At 43.9% G+C, this 17907-nt stretch overlaps 1 protein-coding gene across 2 annotated transcripts in view; it reads right to left on the minus strand.

Annotated features, from left to right (window-relative positions):
• LOC101934243 (adherens junction-associated protein 1) overlaps nt 1-17907 on the minus strand; it is a 72109-nt gene that overhangs the window by 17679 nt on the left and 36523 nt on the right. Inside the window, exons 2-4 of one of the 2 annotated variants that reach the window (XM_008167144.4) lie at nt 8622-8709; nt 3370-3612; nt 1191-1322 (exon numbers count right to left, since the gene is read on the minus strand). In XM_008167144.4, coding sequence (XP_008165366.2) covers nt 1250-1322; nt 3370-3612; nt 8622-8709 — 404 coding nt within the window. In that variant the 3' untranslated portion in view covers nt 1191-1249. The remainder of the gene's footprint in view (nt 1-1190; nt 1323-3369; nt 3613-8621; nt 8710-17907) is intronic. The other variant, XM_042854050.2, reaches the window with a different exon arrangement.

Raw genomic sequence — 17907 nt, forward strand, 5'->3', positions numbered from 1 at the left:
TGCGAATCCTGATAAAATATTTGCTGTCTGGTATATCCCGTCCTAATCAATGCACTTAGTTAGGTGCACATTTCACCTTGCCTGCCCAGACAAAACCATACCAAGCCACAGCAGAGACTATTAACTTTTTATTCTCTTTCCATTCTAATCTAATTATATTTCTGTGTTCAAAAACTGAGCATCATGTTAAAAAGGTTATTTCGCGTAAGTCACAGTTAGGGAAGGTTGGAAATTTCATTTAGAGTGAATATGTGATTCATTACAGCAGGGATTTGGAACTGACCAATTAATTTGCCTGTGCGCATGGCTCAAACTGGCAGTGCTGCCCTACAGTAAAATGCCACATAGTTAATCCTAATTGCTTTTCCTCCCACTGCTATCTGCAATGCCACCTTCCCAAGGAAAAAAGGAGGAGGAGGAAATGGCACAAGCTAAAAAAACCAACAACAACAAAAGAGAGAGGGAGAGATCTGCAAAACAATGTTTTTTCTACCAGTTTGGGAGTATCAGCCCCCAAGCTCTGAAGACTCCCCAGACAGAATAAGTGATGACAGATATGGTTTCCTGCAAGGTAAAGAAGGGGTTTGTCGCTACTGTTGCAGTGGAAGCATGACAAGGTCGCTTATTCCAGAATCCCAGCCATTTCAGCTCTAGGTTATCAACGGACTATGCACAGAACACGTGCAGTCTCTGGAGTTCCATCATGCAACAAAAAAGTTAATCACAAAAGGAGGCCATTTAATAGCACTGATGTTCACAACATTTGCTGAGAGCAAACCAGTTCTAGAGATGTTCCCACATGGGACTCAAAGTCTGGATCCAGAGGTGAACTTCTAAAAGGTTAAGTGTGCTCTCATCTGGGTGTGATAGTTTGGCCCTCTAAAGAGTCAGAGGCCATCACTCCAGGAAATCCAGGGGTGAATGGGTCTTGAGTTCCAGTTCATGCCCGCCTCTAATTCACCAAATGGAAAAGCCATTTTGGTACCAAGTCCCCCTTTTATCTTAGAAGACATTTACTATCCCCTGCACAGGACACCTAGGTCAAGTCAAATGTTTAAAAAAAGAATCAGCTAGCTGGTAAGCGTCACACAGGGAATACAATGGTGAAAGAGACCTCGCTATGCACAGAAATGTTCATAGTTATGTGAGGTGGAGTGGTTGGAAAAAAAATGTGTAAGAGTGGTACGTACCAGAAAATAGACACATGGCGTCTGCCCTGCCCCCAGGAAGTAAAACAGACTTCGGCCAGTCAGCAGGAGATTTCAAACCATTTCTCAGACACAAAGGCCACAGGAATTAGATGCCGATCAGAAGAAGAGGGTCTGCAGCGAGCAGAAAAATGGGCTTGCGCGTGCTGGTACGTAACACACAACAAGCAAGCCTCATCAGGCCTGCTGCCAAAATTAGCGTTTCGTTGTTTTTTGTTTTTTTTAAGAGGAAAAAAATTCTCTAAAATAATGCTTTGAATGGGTTTATTGGCCTTTGCAATTGAGGGTTGCACAAAGAAGATGAAATTTAATGCCATGTGTTTTCAGTGGAAATGGAAAATATTGAAATAAGGTAACTCTCAAGCCAATTAAGGATGCAAATCTGGGGGGGTTTAGACAGTCCAAAGATGAGTCACAGTATCTCCGTGTTTTTTAAGTATCTTTTTCTCTCTCCCTTTCTCCTGAGCTACTTTCCTGTTTTTCCCAGCTGCAGTGCATGATTGTCGTCCCGATACTGCAATGACAAATAGAGATTGGTCACCTGGAAAAATGCAGTCCATAAGGGGGACAGCTGGTTTGTTGCTGGGAGAACATATGACTTTGCCATTATTAGTGACTTATAATGTGACTGCTCAGACTGAACCAGGCTTCAGAGAAAAGTGTGGAGGCCAATATATTCCAACAAAGCATTACCTTAAGACAAAAAAGCAATGAACCCTTTCCAACCAATGCTCATATACCAATGGACGGCATTAATAGCAGCGCAAACAATAGACACTGACAGTGATTAGCACCATGCAGAGACAGGACAGGAAAACAGAACAAAAATCTCCCCCCCTTTGTGCCCCAGCATTGGTGGCTGGGGTTCATGTGAGAATTAACATATACATACACTCAATGAAATGGTTTGAAAATCCTTGCCAATTCTCTGCCTCCCAAGATCGGAGGAAATCCCAGAATATGACAGCTAGCAAAATTCCACACACACACACACAAAGATATTTAAAAATATGTTTATTATAATTGTTTGTTTTTAGATTTCTGCTCTTCATGCACTTAGGATAAAGGACTTTATAATAAATATCCCTTAGAGTTCAACATGGTTATATATTTGAAGAAGGTTTTGGGGGGTGGGGGGTGGGGGGTGGGAGTTATTATTTTTTCACTTCCAATAAATTGTTTTCTAGCTTTGACAGCAAACATACATTTACTGTGCGGAGCAATTCTGGAAAATCTCTGCACCAATCAATAGTGAAAATCCTCCTCCTAAAAAACATAAACAAAACTAGCAACATACCCAGCACCCCATGCAATTAACCCTTTACTAGAAGGCTAACATTTTTAGTGTTTCTTTGTGGGTAAAGGTAACTTACCAAGTTCTCCAATCAGCCTCACTTTCCACACAGACAATAGACATATAGAAGAATGGCTCAAATCTTTAATTCCATATTCTGTCAACTCCCCCTTATTAATGTATCATTATTTCATACCAGACAAAATGGATTCATGCAGCCTATTCTTGTGTTAATCACATTGTCACTTAAATCTGAATAGCTTGCCAGATGCCACTTAAAAAAGCAGCATAGAAATTCGGGAAGATAGATTTGAGGTAAATTTCCTTGCTGGAAGTGGGAGAGGGGAGTTGAAAAATGTGTGGTACTACACAACAGCACAGCTTAACAAGATGTGTTCCAGGTGAGCCTAGCTGGCATTGCAAGGACAAAAGCAGTACTTAAAATTGCCATTTTACAGGCATTAAACATAATAGATGGGCTATGGCTATGGGTCACATAGGCCATGAGTAATCATTTGTCCTCATTTTGAAGACGGAGAAGTTTGATATTCCCGGTTCTACATAGTAGATGGTGCTAACCAAACCAGACCCATAGCTGGCAAATGTTTCTAACTGACTCGTTAAATCTGGGAAGGAAAATGCACATCATGGCTTAAAGAACCATTGGAATCCAATGATGTCAATTTCCTTCACTACTGGATTTTGTCGATATTGATTATTAATTGGAATTTCTGTTACATATCAAAATAATAACTTGAGTGTAATAGCTTAAGGAGATTTTTTTGAACCCCAAATAAATTTGAATCCTCTAAATGTAAATGTGCATGAGAGATTGTCGAGTAAGAGACTGCTCAATGCCTGTCTTACCTGTTTCCATTGAACGTTGTTTTATAATCACCGGGCGAGTGTAACATCTCCTCTGTATACACTGGCATTGGTGTCCTGACGCACTCGTGGGAGCACTGTAGTGTTTCATTGTAGGCTGTGAATATGTCCAGGTTACTGGGCACACGGGCTGGGGTGAAGTCCGTCAAGTTCTGGCAACTCTCTTCCTGTTGATTGATTTTGCGTTGGTGGCTGTTCCGCCGTGTGTTTCCACTTTGCACACAACTGGGTGTTAAATTTTTTTTAAAGAAAGAAAGAAAGAGAAAAGAAAAAGAAAAACCACAACCCAAAATGCAACTATATCCTTGAGAGAGGAACTTACATTATCTACCATTAATTATACATAATTTAATATTAGATTATAATTCACAAGCACTTTGGAAAGACCAGCCATAATCAAGCAATCAATTTCCTTTATTTATTTTATTTTTTATGTTTAAATTTAAATTTTAAATGTGAGCCATTTATTCTCAGAAGAATTACTGAGATAAGTGGTGCAGCCATATTTGCAAGAAGTTAGAGCTTTCTTTGCACAAAGATTTTAAACAAGAACAATCAACTTAACCGTTTTGTGTCCTTGAAGCTGTTGTGGCAAATAATGGCAGGAACTTGTTCTCTGTACATGTCCCAGTGCTTCTCTCACAGACCATGTACAGATACATTGGATATGGTTCAGTCATTGATTCTGAAGCCTCATGTAATCACGCCTGACAACTCATTGGTGTGTTAGTCTACAGGGGAGATTCTATACTTCAGCCCCTTCCACCTACTGCAGCTCGTGAGTTTGACATGGGATGTTATTCTTCCTTCTAGAAACGTACTGTATTTCCAGATCTATATAGGCACAAAATAGGGCACCTGCTACACAGACATTACATGTCCTGGACAATTTGGAGAACCATATGTACGGTCATACAATTCAAAGATAGCGAGCTGCAGTAGGTGGAAGGGGCTGAAGTATAGAATCTCCCCTGTAGACTAACACACCAATGAGTTGTCAGGCGTGATTACATGAGGCTTCAGAATCAATGACTGAACCATATCCAATGTATCAGCACAATACTCAGATCAAAATAAATGGTGGAAACTGGTGGACGCCCAGGCACCCGAAGGTGCATGAGGATAAAGAAGAGAAAGATGTACAGCCATTTGTTATTACAAATAACAATAATGGGAGGAAAGGCTAGAGAGAAAAGGGAGGGAGGGGATCCTTAAGACTGATCGGGAATATTTACATCTAGAGGTAGGCTGATCTCTAAAGTTATAGTTTCAGGATAAGCATTGGAGTGCTTTGCTCAACTCCGTTGTTTTCCCTATCCCCTAAGAAAAAGCTTCTTGTGAGACTTACAGCCCCTTTGGTTTGGGCTGAGTTAGAGATACTGAAAAATTAGCCTGCCACATGCTAGTGTCAGTATTTTTCATTGGCACAATCATTGGAGGGACCTTCTCTCACCACCAGCCTTTTAACTATCCTGCCTGATGTGGTTGAAACACTCATGTATTTTCACTCCTGGAGTGAAATCCTGGCCCCACTGAAGTCAATGGTAAAGCTCAGATTGACTTGATTGGGATCAGGATTTCATCCTTGATCTCTCCCACACCCTAGTCCAGCCAAGAATAGTTGTATTTCTAGTATTTCCAGTTCCAAAAGAGCCCAGGATTGTTAGAATTAGTTCTGAAGTTTTAAAAGGACATGGGGTCATTTTCACACTTGTGATGCCATACCTACGATAGCAACCACCGTGGCTTTCCAAGGTTTAAATATCATCATTGCAAAAGATATAATTGAGGCGAAGAACTTAGTAGAATTCAGAAAAAGATTAGGGGCTAAATTCTTTGCTGGCATAATTCCATTTCAATGGATTTACACCAACAGAGAATTTGAGTGTAGGCATTTGTATGGATAATGGGAATATTACGCTTGATAGAATATTGTTTTACTTTCAGATCATAAGAAAACAAGCTAGCTGATGCAGGTGAATAAGAACCTTTCCCTTGAGAGCACATTATTCCATAATTGTCCATTATGGGCATTCATCCAAACCATCTGCTACTGGCCACTGCTGGAGCCAGAATACTGGACTACATGGACCCCGGTCTGATGTTGTCTGGCTGTTTTTATGTTGTTCTAAATAAGCCTAAAGTTTCAGACTTAGGTGCTAAAGCTAGTTGCCTCAATCCTGAATAGAAATGACGTAATGTGCAAAACTATTGAGCATTGACTTCAGCGGCACATCGGAGGGCTCGGCACTGCGGTAAATCCGGCCACTTGTATTTAGTAAAATATGGATTTATTAAGATCCTGACTTTTTCCATGTTGGCTCGAAAATGCTAGCGATAAGTATCAAGTGGGAATTTCAAAGGTGCCTGAGGAAATTAGGCAATCAAGTCCCACTGAAAGTCAAGGGGAATTAGACACCGAGGTATGTTAGAGGCTTTTGAAAATCCCATCCAATAACTCTCTAAACTAGATTCATGGCTGGCAGAAGCAGGAGCAATCCCACTGATGTTAATAAAGTTACACCCACTTACACCAATGATTGGTTTGGCCCCTTGTGTACATCCAGACGTCCGCCCATAATGGTGATCTGTACAGTTTCCATTGATTTCTCAAACTGAAATAGACACCTGCTGACGGTAAGCAGTTCCCATATTACGAATTTACACAGATAATATAAACTTTGCACTGCACAGAGCAATCATTCATCTCAAAGGGTTTAGAAAGTGGGTAAACTACTAACCCCATTTCATACAACTGACAACTGAGTCACAGCGTGGTTACATGACTTGCCCAAAGTCACAGTCAGTCTGTGGCACGAAGGGGTTCACAATCTACACATATTATCTCCCTGCCTACCACTCTTGTTACTGTACCACATTGCCTTCCTTGGTATATACAAGGGCTCAAAATACAATTTGACAAAGATTAGAGCTGCATAAATAGATCACAATGCCACAGGGATTTTGGCTCTGTTTTGCTCTTGCGCATATCTCAGAGTGAGATTTCCTGATATTTTAGCTGTTGTTTGAAATTATCCAACAATGTTTTGTTTTGGCAGATTTTTTCCCCCACACAGGACTGATCACAAGCAGTTCTCTCCAAGCCTTGCTATTTGACCTGTGCTAATTAGTTAACATTGGTCACATAAATCATGTAGTATTGTTTCAGTTTTCTGTTTTGATGAGTGTATAACAGTCTAGTTTGTCAGGAAAGAGAGGAGGGAAATGGCAAAAATATTTGTTGAACGTTTTCCTGGTTTTTTTTTTCATTGAAATATTGATGAGTTTTTGAACAATATTTTAAAAATTAAACGGATGCTAAATTGGTTGAAAAAAGGGGGGAGGGCAAAAATCCCATGGATTCTCCTCCTTTTTCCAAGTTTTGTCATCAAAATGTGAAATTTTGATCATTTTTTTTCATCTATATTTTGAAATCCAAAAAAGTTGGCCAGGTCTAATAAGCACTTCTGTTGTGAATTTAAAATTAGCTTTCTGCAAATGCTGGTACATGAAACTCTGACATCCTCTTTCTGTGAGCATCCATGCCAGGAAAATTGAATTGCAGAAAGCGGACAGAAGAGAGCTACCTGCATGTCCAAAGCAAATTCCTTTATAAATTTGAGTAAATATTCTCCCAGAAAGTTTTGCAGTATTTGTCCAGCTCTAAGAAATACCAATGCCCTCCAAGAAGTCGTTAGGCACCTAGAAACAGAGGCATCCAAAATCACTAGTGATTTGAGAAATTCTTGCCTTGTAATACATATTTTAATGGCATGTGGAAGTATATATCTCTGCTACAGGGCTGACAAAAACACTTCCTCTATGAACGTTACAAACATTTTCAACCATTTTATTTTTGTAAGACTCTAACAATACCCAACTGGGTGAGAAGGTGTGTATATTCTAACTACACAGGACGTAAGATGAGCCTTCTCAATCCTGTTTAATAAGGGGATTCCTGATGATCAGACTTTTCAATATATTGCTAGTGTCAATATCTTATTTTACCCAATCACCTGAGGAGAATACTGGGATCACCTGCAGGAAATTACAGTATATGACAGATAAGCTTTGAAGCTATTAGAGAATATAGTTGCTGAGAGGAAAAAAACTACAGTAGACGAGAACTGTGTAGAAGAGAAGCAGAGTTACGCTGCATTTTTTTCAGATTACCCATGGGTGCAATAGCATTATTACATCCAGCAAAACTGACCTCAAAGTAGGACAATTTCTCTTGGAAAATAGGTAACGGCAGGAATGCCTGAAGCTAAGAACTAACCTATTTTACTATGTGCATAGCTGATGTTGAGGAATAAATGAGAGCAAATTAGGCTAGAGGAGTGTATGGGCACTCTAGGGGATGTGGTGAATGTAAAACTGGATGCATTCAAGAGGCTCAGAAGATGCATTCAGTCCCTAGAGCCACAGAAAAGGTCAGAAAATATAATTATTATATGCTGAGCCAGTCTTGTGTTTAAAGGAATAGCTTAGGTTCAGACAGTAACTCAGCAATAAAGTCATTCTATTCAGGGCAGGGTGCATTACCCTGGTGGGGAAACCCAGAGCAGTAGAGTAAATTACTCTGTCCTCGCCAGAAGATGCCACTGTTGAGCACCTAAACTAAGAGTGTGCAATACCATACTTTGCCAGTGTGAAGTCCAAGGGGTATTATGATGTGAAGCTGAATCACTTAGCTCTGGCAATATGCAAACTTCTCAGATTTAGGGGCCTTAAAATGAGATGCAGTTGTGTAACCTGCATTTTGACATATGACTCTGGGGGTGTGAGTGCATTGACTAGCAGTAGTCCTAGAGTGCCAACGCTCTTTCTCCCACCACAGTGCTTAGCTGACACATTAGTGGTGGGGGTGTTTTTTCAGGTGCCCATATGGTGGGCACAAGCTGTTTTGTTTTCCATTCTTGCAAACATGGCTGGATAGTGCAAGGTTGGGCATAATACCAAATTCTAAGTTCTAAATAAAAAGACAGACTTCAAAGAGAGTTGAGGGCCCTTCTTTGAAAATCTCAACCTAAACAAAGATTATTTTTAATTTCTCTGCAATTCTCTGGGGCTCATTCCCATGATATCTGAGCATCTATTGATTTTTTTTTAATTCTTTGCAATTCAAAGGAATCATTATTCCTGTCCCTCCCTCCTCATCCCCCGTCTACCCCTCCACACACTCCAGCACCAGCCCCAACACTCAGGCCAAACAGATTTCCAGTGGTTCTTACCAATTTTTTAAGACCAGAGTTGTTATCAGAGCAGCTATGACCATGATGAGGGACACTGTGATTGTGATGATCTGATGGACTGCCAGACCTGTGAAGAAAAATCAGCAGAGAGTGGAGATAGGAAACAAAAGGAATCCAGGATAAGAACGAGCAAAAACCCAAACTGCAGTTGAATTCCTTGGTAAAACTTCAAGCTCTGCTCAAGTCAAGACTGCCAAGCTCTGGGAAGCAGATGCAGAGCCAGCAACAAGGCTACAATTCCACCCAGGTTGTGTGGGGATGACACAAGAGTGCCAAGCCTGAGAAGGGTATACAGGCTGGGGACCCCAAAACGGTGGTTCTGTAACTCACAGTGTCCCTGTGTGCTTGGACCTGAGTCTGCACTGGCCACCTCTCCCTTAGAAAGCACAGCAGGTTCCCATTGCTGCTTCCACCAGTCACCTCGCTACCCTCCAGATGCTGCCTCTTCCCTATCTGCCCCTTAGACTCCACGGGCTCCTGGCACTGCCCCCTCCCCGTCTTTACTAACAGGCTCCCAGGGCCACAAGGCTCCCACGACCTCTGCTTCCATTTTCTCCAATCAACCTTTCAGGATTCTCACTGCTGCTTCTCCAGGACTCTGCCTCTCTCTCTCTGCTCCCAGCAGCTCAAGACATTGTGACTCACTCTATGGTGTATCCTCTGTGTCCCAAGCAGCTCAGAGCCCCCACACTGCTGTCCCCCACGTCCCTACCTGAGTGCCCCTGCCTGCTCCAGCGCGACGGAGTGGCCTAAGCCCTGGGCGTGGCACCACATTCATAAACGCGCAGGGCGGGGTTCTGTAATTCACGGGGAATGAAAGAGTTTATTTGATTGAAACTGACTGGCTGGGATTCAAACTCTCTAGAGATCCTGAGTCCGGCTCTGGTACAAACTACATCACAGGGAGGCTGTAGGGGTGCTTCCTGGCACCAGCATGGGAGTATGACAGTATGTAATTCAGTGAGACAGGGAATATGAATGACATTTACATGCACCACCAATCGCTGCTGCCTTCCCCAAAAAACCCTAATAACCGTCGGGTGGCACTGGGAAATAACTCTCTCCCTGTAAACCCTGCCTTATCCACTGAGGTCTCCCTGTCTCCGAGTTTGCTGCGTGTATCTACCCTCAGGGGGATAGCATGAGATATTAATTCTCTCCCTGCTCCCGCCAGCTCCTCTTCCCATTCCTTACAGTCCATTAGGGCCAGAAGGGGATACCTTTATTGCTATGGAATGGGAAACAGCCCTACTGAAGTCACAGCATGAGCTGCTACTCCACAGCAGAGGATCACAGTCCGGCCCTAAGTATTTTGCATAAATAATGATTTTAATAACCTTTTTTCAGTGAGGTTGGTTTAGCTGAAAAGTGCTGGACTAACCCCTTGGGCATCAAAGCCCTCCCAAAAGGCTGCTAGCGCAAGGACAGTGGCCGCACAAGCCAGACAAAGCGAAAACGAGGCCCCATTCCCAGGCAGGTCTGTCTATCTCCTGAGTGCCCACTGCAGTGTTAGCTCCTGACACCTATCCCCTAAAAATGAGAGCAAGACTCATTCACTCTCCCAAATCATTTCACTCAGCGCCAGCGAGCCGCCATCAGACAGCAGCAACTTAATTTTCTGTCTTGCATTATATAAAATAATCTTTTAACCAGGCTTCTTATTTTCTATCCCCTCAACTATGTTGCTTGTCAGGCTGAATTAGGCATGAAGAACTGAAGAAACATAAAGACATATACCCTCTGGGGAAAGAAAGAAACTTTGGTACAGTTTTGTAGCGAGAATGGGATTAACCATAGATAGCACTTAGTACTGTAATTACTATCACTTAGAAGGTCAGATGGGCTCATTTTCTCCTAATTCACCTTGCACGGGGTATAATTTTGGCTCGTGCATCATTCCTAATGAGTAGTTTGAAAACAAAAGCATCTCAGTGTATAGTAGGTTTGTGGCTTTGTGCGTGTGTTACAGTTGCAATTTTGCAATGAAATGATTTTGCTGGCTGCCGCCCAAGGACGCTGTCTTTCGCAAACAGATGTTAGAGCTCCAGTGAATATTATCCTGGTGTAAGATACTTGTAATAAATAAATAAATGCAAGTGTGGCACTGAAAGCAGCAAATGTATGTATGTGTATAATCCACTGGTTTGATTGTTTCCATGTCTTGATAGAAAGTACTCGGTGCCAAGGGATTCCCAACCTGCTTCCTGGGGGTAAATCCCACATTCAGAAAGAAGATCTAGTACAATGGGCAGCTCCTTAGCTGATGTAAATTGTCATAGCTTCAGCTGAAGTCACCGTACTATTACGACAACTTACCCCAGCTTCGGATCTAGGCCAAAGCATCCTCTATTGGATTAATGAAATACTCTGAAGCAAAATTTCCCATAGTCTGAGTTTCGCAGTCTGTAGTGAAAGAGGCAGGGGGGCTGACTAGCTAGGAAAGGCTTGTCTACATGTGGAAATTGATCGGCATGGTTATTGCAGAATAGGCGTTCCAGACTAGGCCCTTGTGTGAAGTGCACTAATTATTCCAGAAGACTGTTCATAAGAGGGCCTTTACCTTCTCCCCCATGCTGGCCATGTGTCAGATGCAGCCAAGGTTCTGCTTGTTTCTTGCCCCTCTCCAACCATTCTCTACTCCCCTGCTCTAGGAAGGGAATATACAGGTGAACAGCCCTGTTTATTCCTGCATACCTGGACCCAAAGTCTGGGTAGCCCTTGCAGGCATGAAAAGGGGGCTCTCATTCCCTCCTATTCCGTATAGTCCGCGTCACAATCTAGCCCTGTATTTACTGCTTTACTCTTTGATAAACAGGAAAAGGGGGGGAAGAAGGCGTATTTGATTAATGTGTCTCATCAGGATTTATGACTCTCATTACTACTAGTGTGACATCGCTAGTATCTTCCCCTGTCAGGGAAGGGACGGCCCCTACACGCACCAGCCAGGAGATGTGCTCTAGAAGCTTATTGACAGCTGAGACCACCTGGATGATGGCACTGTTATACCACCAAGAGAAGTCAGACATGGAGACAAGTATCTGGAGCCGTTTGCATGTGCTACTGGCTTTCACCTTAACTCAGAGTTGTTGCCCGCACATGTTCAAAGTACCGCTAATTTTCCAGAAATGTCACTGAAATTTGCTTCTGACCCGAAGACGAGTGAAAGACATGGACCAATACCTGACAGCTGAAGTCTATTGTGACATCTGTTAGCTTCCGAGCAGAGGGAAAACGCTCTTCACACGTCACCCAGGAAGAGAGATGTCACAACAGAGAACAGCCATTATGTAGCTTGTTTCCTTCCAGATTCCGCAACCCTTATTCACACTAATTAGTTCTTACCTAGGAGGTCAATGGGATTACTCACTTACCTCACAACTGTAGACAGCCACATTTCCAAAGGCCCCTCTGACAGATACATCCTTCTCTCTTCCACTCTTTTAGCCGGGAGACTCAAGATTACCCATGTGCACTAAAGACCCAGAAATAGATCTTCCGCTGATGTAAATAGGCATCACTCCATAGTAGTGAATGGAAGGATGCTAATTTACATCTGCTGAGGAACTGGCCCTCGAGATTCTGTCTATCCACGTATCTGTCTGCCTCCATATTTATGCTTTGCTGATCTGAGCACCGGTGCTCCATGTACACTACTCAGTGTACTGTTATTTATTTTTCATTACTCAAGTTTAAACTGCAGCAGCCTCACTTTCCATCTGGCAGCCTCCTGGAGGAGGTGGACTTTTACTCAACATTGCAGTAAAGGGATAAAATATCGAAGCTGTTTATAGCATGTTGAAAACATCAGTGAGAAGTGACATCTTTTTAAGAAGTGGTGCAGACTTCTGTGCCAAGATGCATACCAAGTATAAATCAAACACTCAGAAATGTGAACTCTGACAGTTTAATACAACAACACCAAGGTCACCTTTAACAAGCCAGATTTACCAACACTTTCACTGCCAAGTGCTTGGGTAGATAGCTTGAAATGGACTGGATACTTCCCCCCGCCCCAAAAGTTGGTTTGTTAGATATGACCGAGAGCAGAAATACCACTTAGAACCAGAGGATGGAGCCAGCTCTGGTGAGTACCCTGCTAGGACCAGGCACCTGGAAGGGAGCTGTGACACAGAGACCCATTGATGGTTAACTATTCTGTCAGCAAAAACAACGAGGAATCTTTGTGGCACCTTAGAGATTAACAAATTTATTTGAGCATAAGCTTTCGTGGGCTATAACCAGTTCATCAGATGCATGGATGAAGTGGGTTTTAGCCCACGAAAGCTTATGCCCAAATAAATTTGTTGGTCTGTATCAGCAAAAACAACGAAGAATCCTTGTGGCACCTTAGAGACTAACCCGGCTCCCCCTCTGAAACCTATTCTGTCAGCAACTCTTGTCAGATCGCTTTGTTTTGAAGATACCTGGCCCCCTCGGTAACCCAGCATGAGAGATAGTAGGCTAACGCTTCCCCTCCTTTGAATGTAACCCTCGCATTTAGAAGAATATCTACCAAAAATCCAGTCCCATGGACGTGAATGAAATACGGGAAGTTTTTCAGGAGAAACATCCTGTGGAGTTTGCTGTTAATGCACTGACGGTCATTGCAGCATCAACGCTTAGAAAGATATGGGTAAAAGCAAAATGATGGTGCACAAAAAGCCTTGAGCTGAAAGGAGGAACTTGGTGTCCATTCATGCTTCTGGTGGCTGCGTCAGCAGAGGAACATATGCTGCAGATTCAGGTTTCGACAACGTTGGGAGGAGGTTTATTCAGGCACAGTGCTCACCAGTCCCTGCCAGAAGGAACTACCCGTACTCCCACAGAGCCATGGCCGGGGAGGCGTGAGGGGTGGGGGACGAGTGGAAGACACAGACATAAAGATCTAAACAAGACACCACATCTAGATTCACTAACTTAACTATGGGAGGCTGACTGAGAACAAGGGCTAGCCAGGCTCAGTGCAACCAAGTACTACACCACCCACCCGGGCCTTAATCTCAACCTATGCTGATATGCAGAGCTGACACAATGCCTATCAGCTGTGTTGGGGGAAATGTCCATTCACAGGTGGAGATGCTTACAAGAGAAACTCCGGAAAGCTGGAAAGTTCCTAGGGTGCATCAGATGAACTCATCCCCCTGTGGACACTGCAGCCATGGTCTATCTCTAGGCCATTCTTACTAGGTGCTGGTGAAGGTGACTAAGGTGTCCAATTGGTCCTACTGTTCCATTATTACTATATTAGTGCCTGGGCCCCAATTGAAATGGGGGCCTTATTGTGGTAGGTGCTGTACATACACACAGCACAAGTCAATCCTGGGCCCGAAGGCCTTGCAGTGTAGAAGACAAAGGAGGAGAGGGGGAACAGACACACAGAAGTGAAGCGATTTGTCCAAGGGCAGTAATGTAGCCAGCCGCAGACCCCAGTTGTCCCCGCTGCCTTTCAGTTGTTGCTGTTTAATATTCCTTATAACAAGTAAACAATTAAATTCCATTTCCAGATTTTAAGATGCCAGGACTGTCCCAGTGCCCGCACAGCCACTTTTGGTTTCCATCAAACTTTTACTGTCAGGCATTATTATTCCAACATATTTAGTAGTTCTTTGTATTCCTCCGTGATTGCACATTGAGTTTTAATGTGGCTGAGAATCAGTTGTCATACACATAATGAAAAATTATACATGGAATAATGGCTGGGGACAGATGGATCAGCAAGTTATAAATCAATCAATAGGATTCCCCCCCTTGATGGCTGTATTGTTGTGGTTTGTAATAAAATCAAACCCTGCAGACTGATGTGTAACTTGATAATCCCTCTGCCTCAAGCCATTGTTTCTTTAATAGTGCACAATACAATGTAATAGTGCTATAGACAGAAAACGCATTTTAAATTAAAATTAAAATTACATTAACATCTATATATCTATATCTTGCTTCAGGGAGATGTATCTATCTCTATCCATATCTAGATCTCCCTGAAGCAAGAAGAGAAGGGTTAAACTCAGCCCTGGAATGAGTAATTTTTATTAACTTCTCCTCAGGAGGGTGGGGAGGCGGGGGATGTGTTTAAATGATCGAGAAAAGGTGCATTAAAAGAGACTCGTTTTGTGAACTCAAATATTTTATGGGGCTCACAGACCTGTCAGTTCCATGGAGCTTGTCTGGTTCTGGTAATAAAGGCGAACAAAACAAATCACCAGAGGTGCTGAGAACGTGTGTCACCCGATCCCTATGCACCATCCCCTCAAATAATGTTCAAACCAGGCCCACTCCTTCCTGTTTGAAATCATGCCCGAGCTTGCCCTGCAGCTGCTCCTAGTTGGGTCTGTGCTAGCCACATCATGCTCTCTGTCCACAAGGATTGAGTCGGTCTAGGGCTGCCTGGACTGCAGGCACCAGCAACGGGTTCTCTCTGCTTGGGCAAGAGGTGCCATTCCAGACACACATTTATACCTCCCCTATCTCACACCGCAGGAGCCCTCCAAGAGCCTGAGATGGCCCAGGTGCCTCTTAGCCACTTAGGGTGGAGAACCTTTCCAAGCCTGCCTCTCCTCAGGCTTGCTGTCAAGGACCTTGGGATCACGGGGGCCCTGAGGAAGTGTGAGATGTTTCTACAGAAACCACCTCCCCATACCTCACTGTCCTCTTCCCTCAGCCACTAGCACCTGCTTGTGTTATGACCAACTCCCTTTCTTCCTCCCTGCTGATCAGGACAGTGCCTCTGCAAGAGGAAACTTTTCCCCTCTCCCTTCAGTGTGTCAGAATCTCCTGAAGAATTTGGTCATCTTCATTCTGACCCTGTTTTGTGTTTCTGGCTCTGTTCTGGAGAATGCTCCTGAAGAGAGGGTCACTGGCACCAGAACAGACAGTTGTGAGGCCTGCCTCATGGCCCCATAATCCAAAGCAGTCACTCTGCACCAACGACCCACTGCAGTTCCCATTGTGCAGCAGAGGTTCTCAGCTGACAGGCCACCTAATGAACAAAATTGGTGGAGTTTGGGCTTTGGTTTTCCTTCTCTTACTGACCTCAGGGTGTAGGTAGGTAAAATGTCTCCTCTGCCAGCACACAGCCAGAGAAGGCTCAATCTACTCAAAGTGCTAATGCTGTGAGACAGTCAGCAGGGATTGAGAACCGGAGGAGGCGGAAACCGACTGCGGTGCTGACATTTTGAAAGCACTCAGGGATTAGCAGCTTGCTTTCCACATTGCCCCAGTCTTGTCATTTGCAGAAATATCAGATGTCAGGATTTCAGTCACCAGCTGAGACTTGCAGCGTTAAAAACAATAAAAGCAAAGAGGGAGCTGGTACACAGAAAGAAGCACACTCTCAGCATTTGCCAGCATCTTAGGGGCATGGGAGTGAAAGACTGATGCGCAGAACTTGAAGCAGGAGTGGAATTTCAGAATGTCTTAAAAAGGGACAGGAGACCATTAGGGGAGGGGGAGGAGGAGGGACTGGGCAGATGTCACTGGTGATAAAGTCATAGCTAGCGAGGGGGGCAGTACATTTTATAGAGGCACAGTAAAGTGAAATAACTTCCTCATGGTCACAAAGAACCAGTCTCAGAGTCAGGACGAGACCCAACATCCCTTGACTCCCAGTTCTATGCTCTAACCACTAGACAAGGCTTCCTTCCCTTAGCATCCCCACTTCTTTGCCATTAGATGATCAAACCCCATAGGGGATATTTTAGGTCTAGCTTAGCTCATGGTTCCTTCCAATGCATGTCTAGATTGGCTAGATATTTTTGGCAGGAGGCAGGGAGGTTAGATGCACAGACTCCTTTCAGCAACAAAGACTGTCACAGTCGTAAACAAAGCTAAGTGCTAGTCACAATGACTAAGAACGATCCATTTTGCTAACAACGCCTCCTCACTCTAAGCACCAAATTCAGAAAGCAGACCCCTTCCCGTTCCACCTCGACAGTAAAATGAAGCACAGGCTGTTGGGTCCAGCAGCTCGGGGACCTGGTGATCAGATACAAGGCTAGTTATTAGTCAGGAGCAGCTAAAAATCATTATTGTCTGACTGCAGCTGCTCAGTGACCTACGTGAAATGGTTTGGTATCACTGTCTCAGTCTAATTCCTAATGAACTGATGGCCTCAGCATGGTATCCCCAGGCAGCAACGGCTGCTCTTTCGGGAAGTCTCAGCTCTGAGGCGGAGGACAGCATGGGCCGTGGAGGACCATGGCCCGCTGTGCTCTAGAAGAGGCCCTGTCCAGGTCCTGGGGAAGGCACATTGGCAGAGAGGCAGAAGAGTGCAGGTCCGGACAGCTCACAATGTTCTTTGGGAGAGTTTGGCTTTCTGGGAGCAGCACCTCTTTCCAGCTCCGACTCACTTAAAAGTATGGGCAGTGGAATGCTCATGAATATACGTATTTCCGATGTTCAAGGGTTTTCCCCCCTTCTCAATCATGGGGGAATTGCCTCATCTCTCCCCCCTCCTAACGGCAGGGGTGGCAGTTGGCCAGTGCACCAGCAATGTCTATGTGGTGAGAAATGGAATAGATGGAGGTGAGACGAGGGTATTTTTTGTCCCCAAGCTCAAGCTTCAATTCTGCAGATGACCCATTTCCTTCATTTACTCCCAGTTACATTTCAGTGTTTCAAGCAAACTATACCACGGTTCTGCTTGTGGAGAATGGCTGCCCATCAGTGCCAGCAAGAGGGTCAATGGCTCCAAAGGGTAATACACTCACGATCTCCATCAAATGATCCTGGTTTGTAACGATGGAAAGACAACTTTCCCAGTACAAGGGGCATCTCTGCATTCCCAACCAGGCAAAGAGCACTCAAGCATTATTATTATTAATAATAATATTATAATTAATATTACATTATTCTTCATGTACTTGGTTGACTCCTATTGACAGTGCTTTCCTTCATGGAGTGCTTCTCCATTCTCTATTCCCACCGCCAACTTCCACTGAATTCAATGGGATCTGCAAGTGCTCAGCTGTTATGGACTAAAGCCATATCTGATGTGCCCAAGATAACACAACCAGGCAACAGCAAAGCTGTGAATGGGAGTCAGGAGTCCTGACTGCTAGATCCCAGTCCTAGCCAGCAGACAAGCCACCCTCACTGATTCACTCACTAGCTGGCTCCTTTGGCTTGGTTATAAAGTGAATAACTCTTCGGCGCAGGCCTTGCTTTTACCAATCAGTTAGCCCTGGTGAATGACAGGCAGCAGCTATGTCAAATCATCAGGTCTAATTTACTCATAAAGTGAGACTGGGGGTGGGGAATGAAGAGGAAA

Source organism: Chrysemys picta, chromosome 21 (assembly GCF_011386835.1).
Source record: "Chrysemys picta bellii isolate R12L10 chromosome 21, ASM1138683v2, whole genome shotgun sequence".
NCBI classification, from domain to species: Eukaryota; Metazoa; Chordata; order Testudines; family Emydidae; genus Chrysemys; species Chrysemys picta.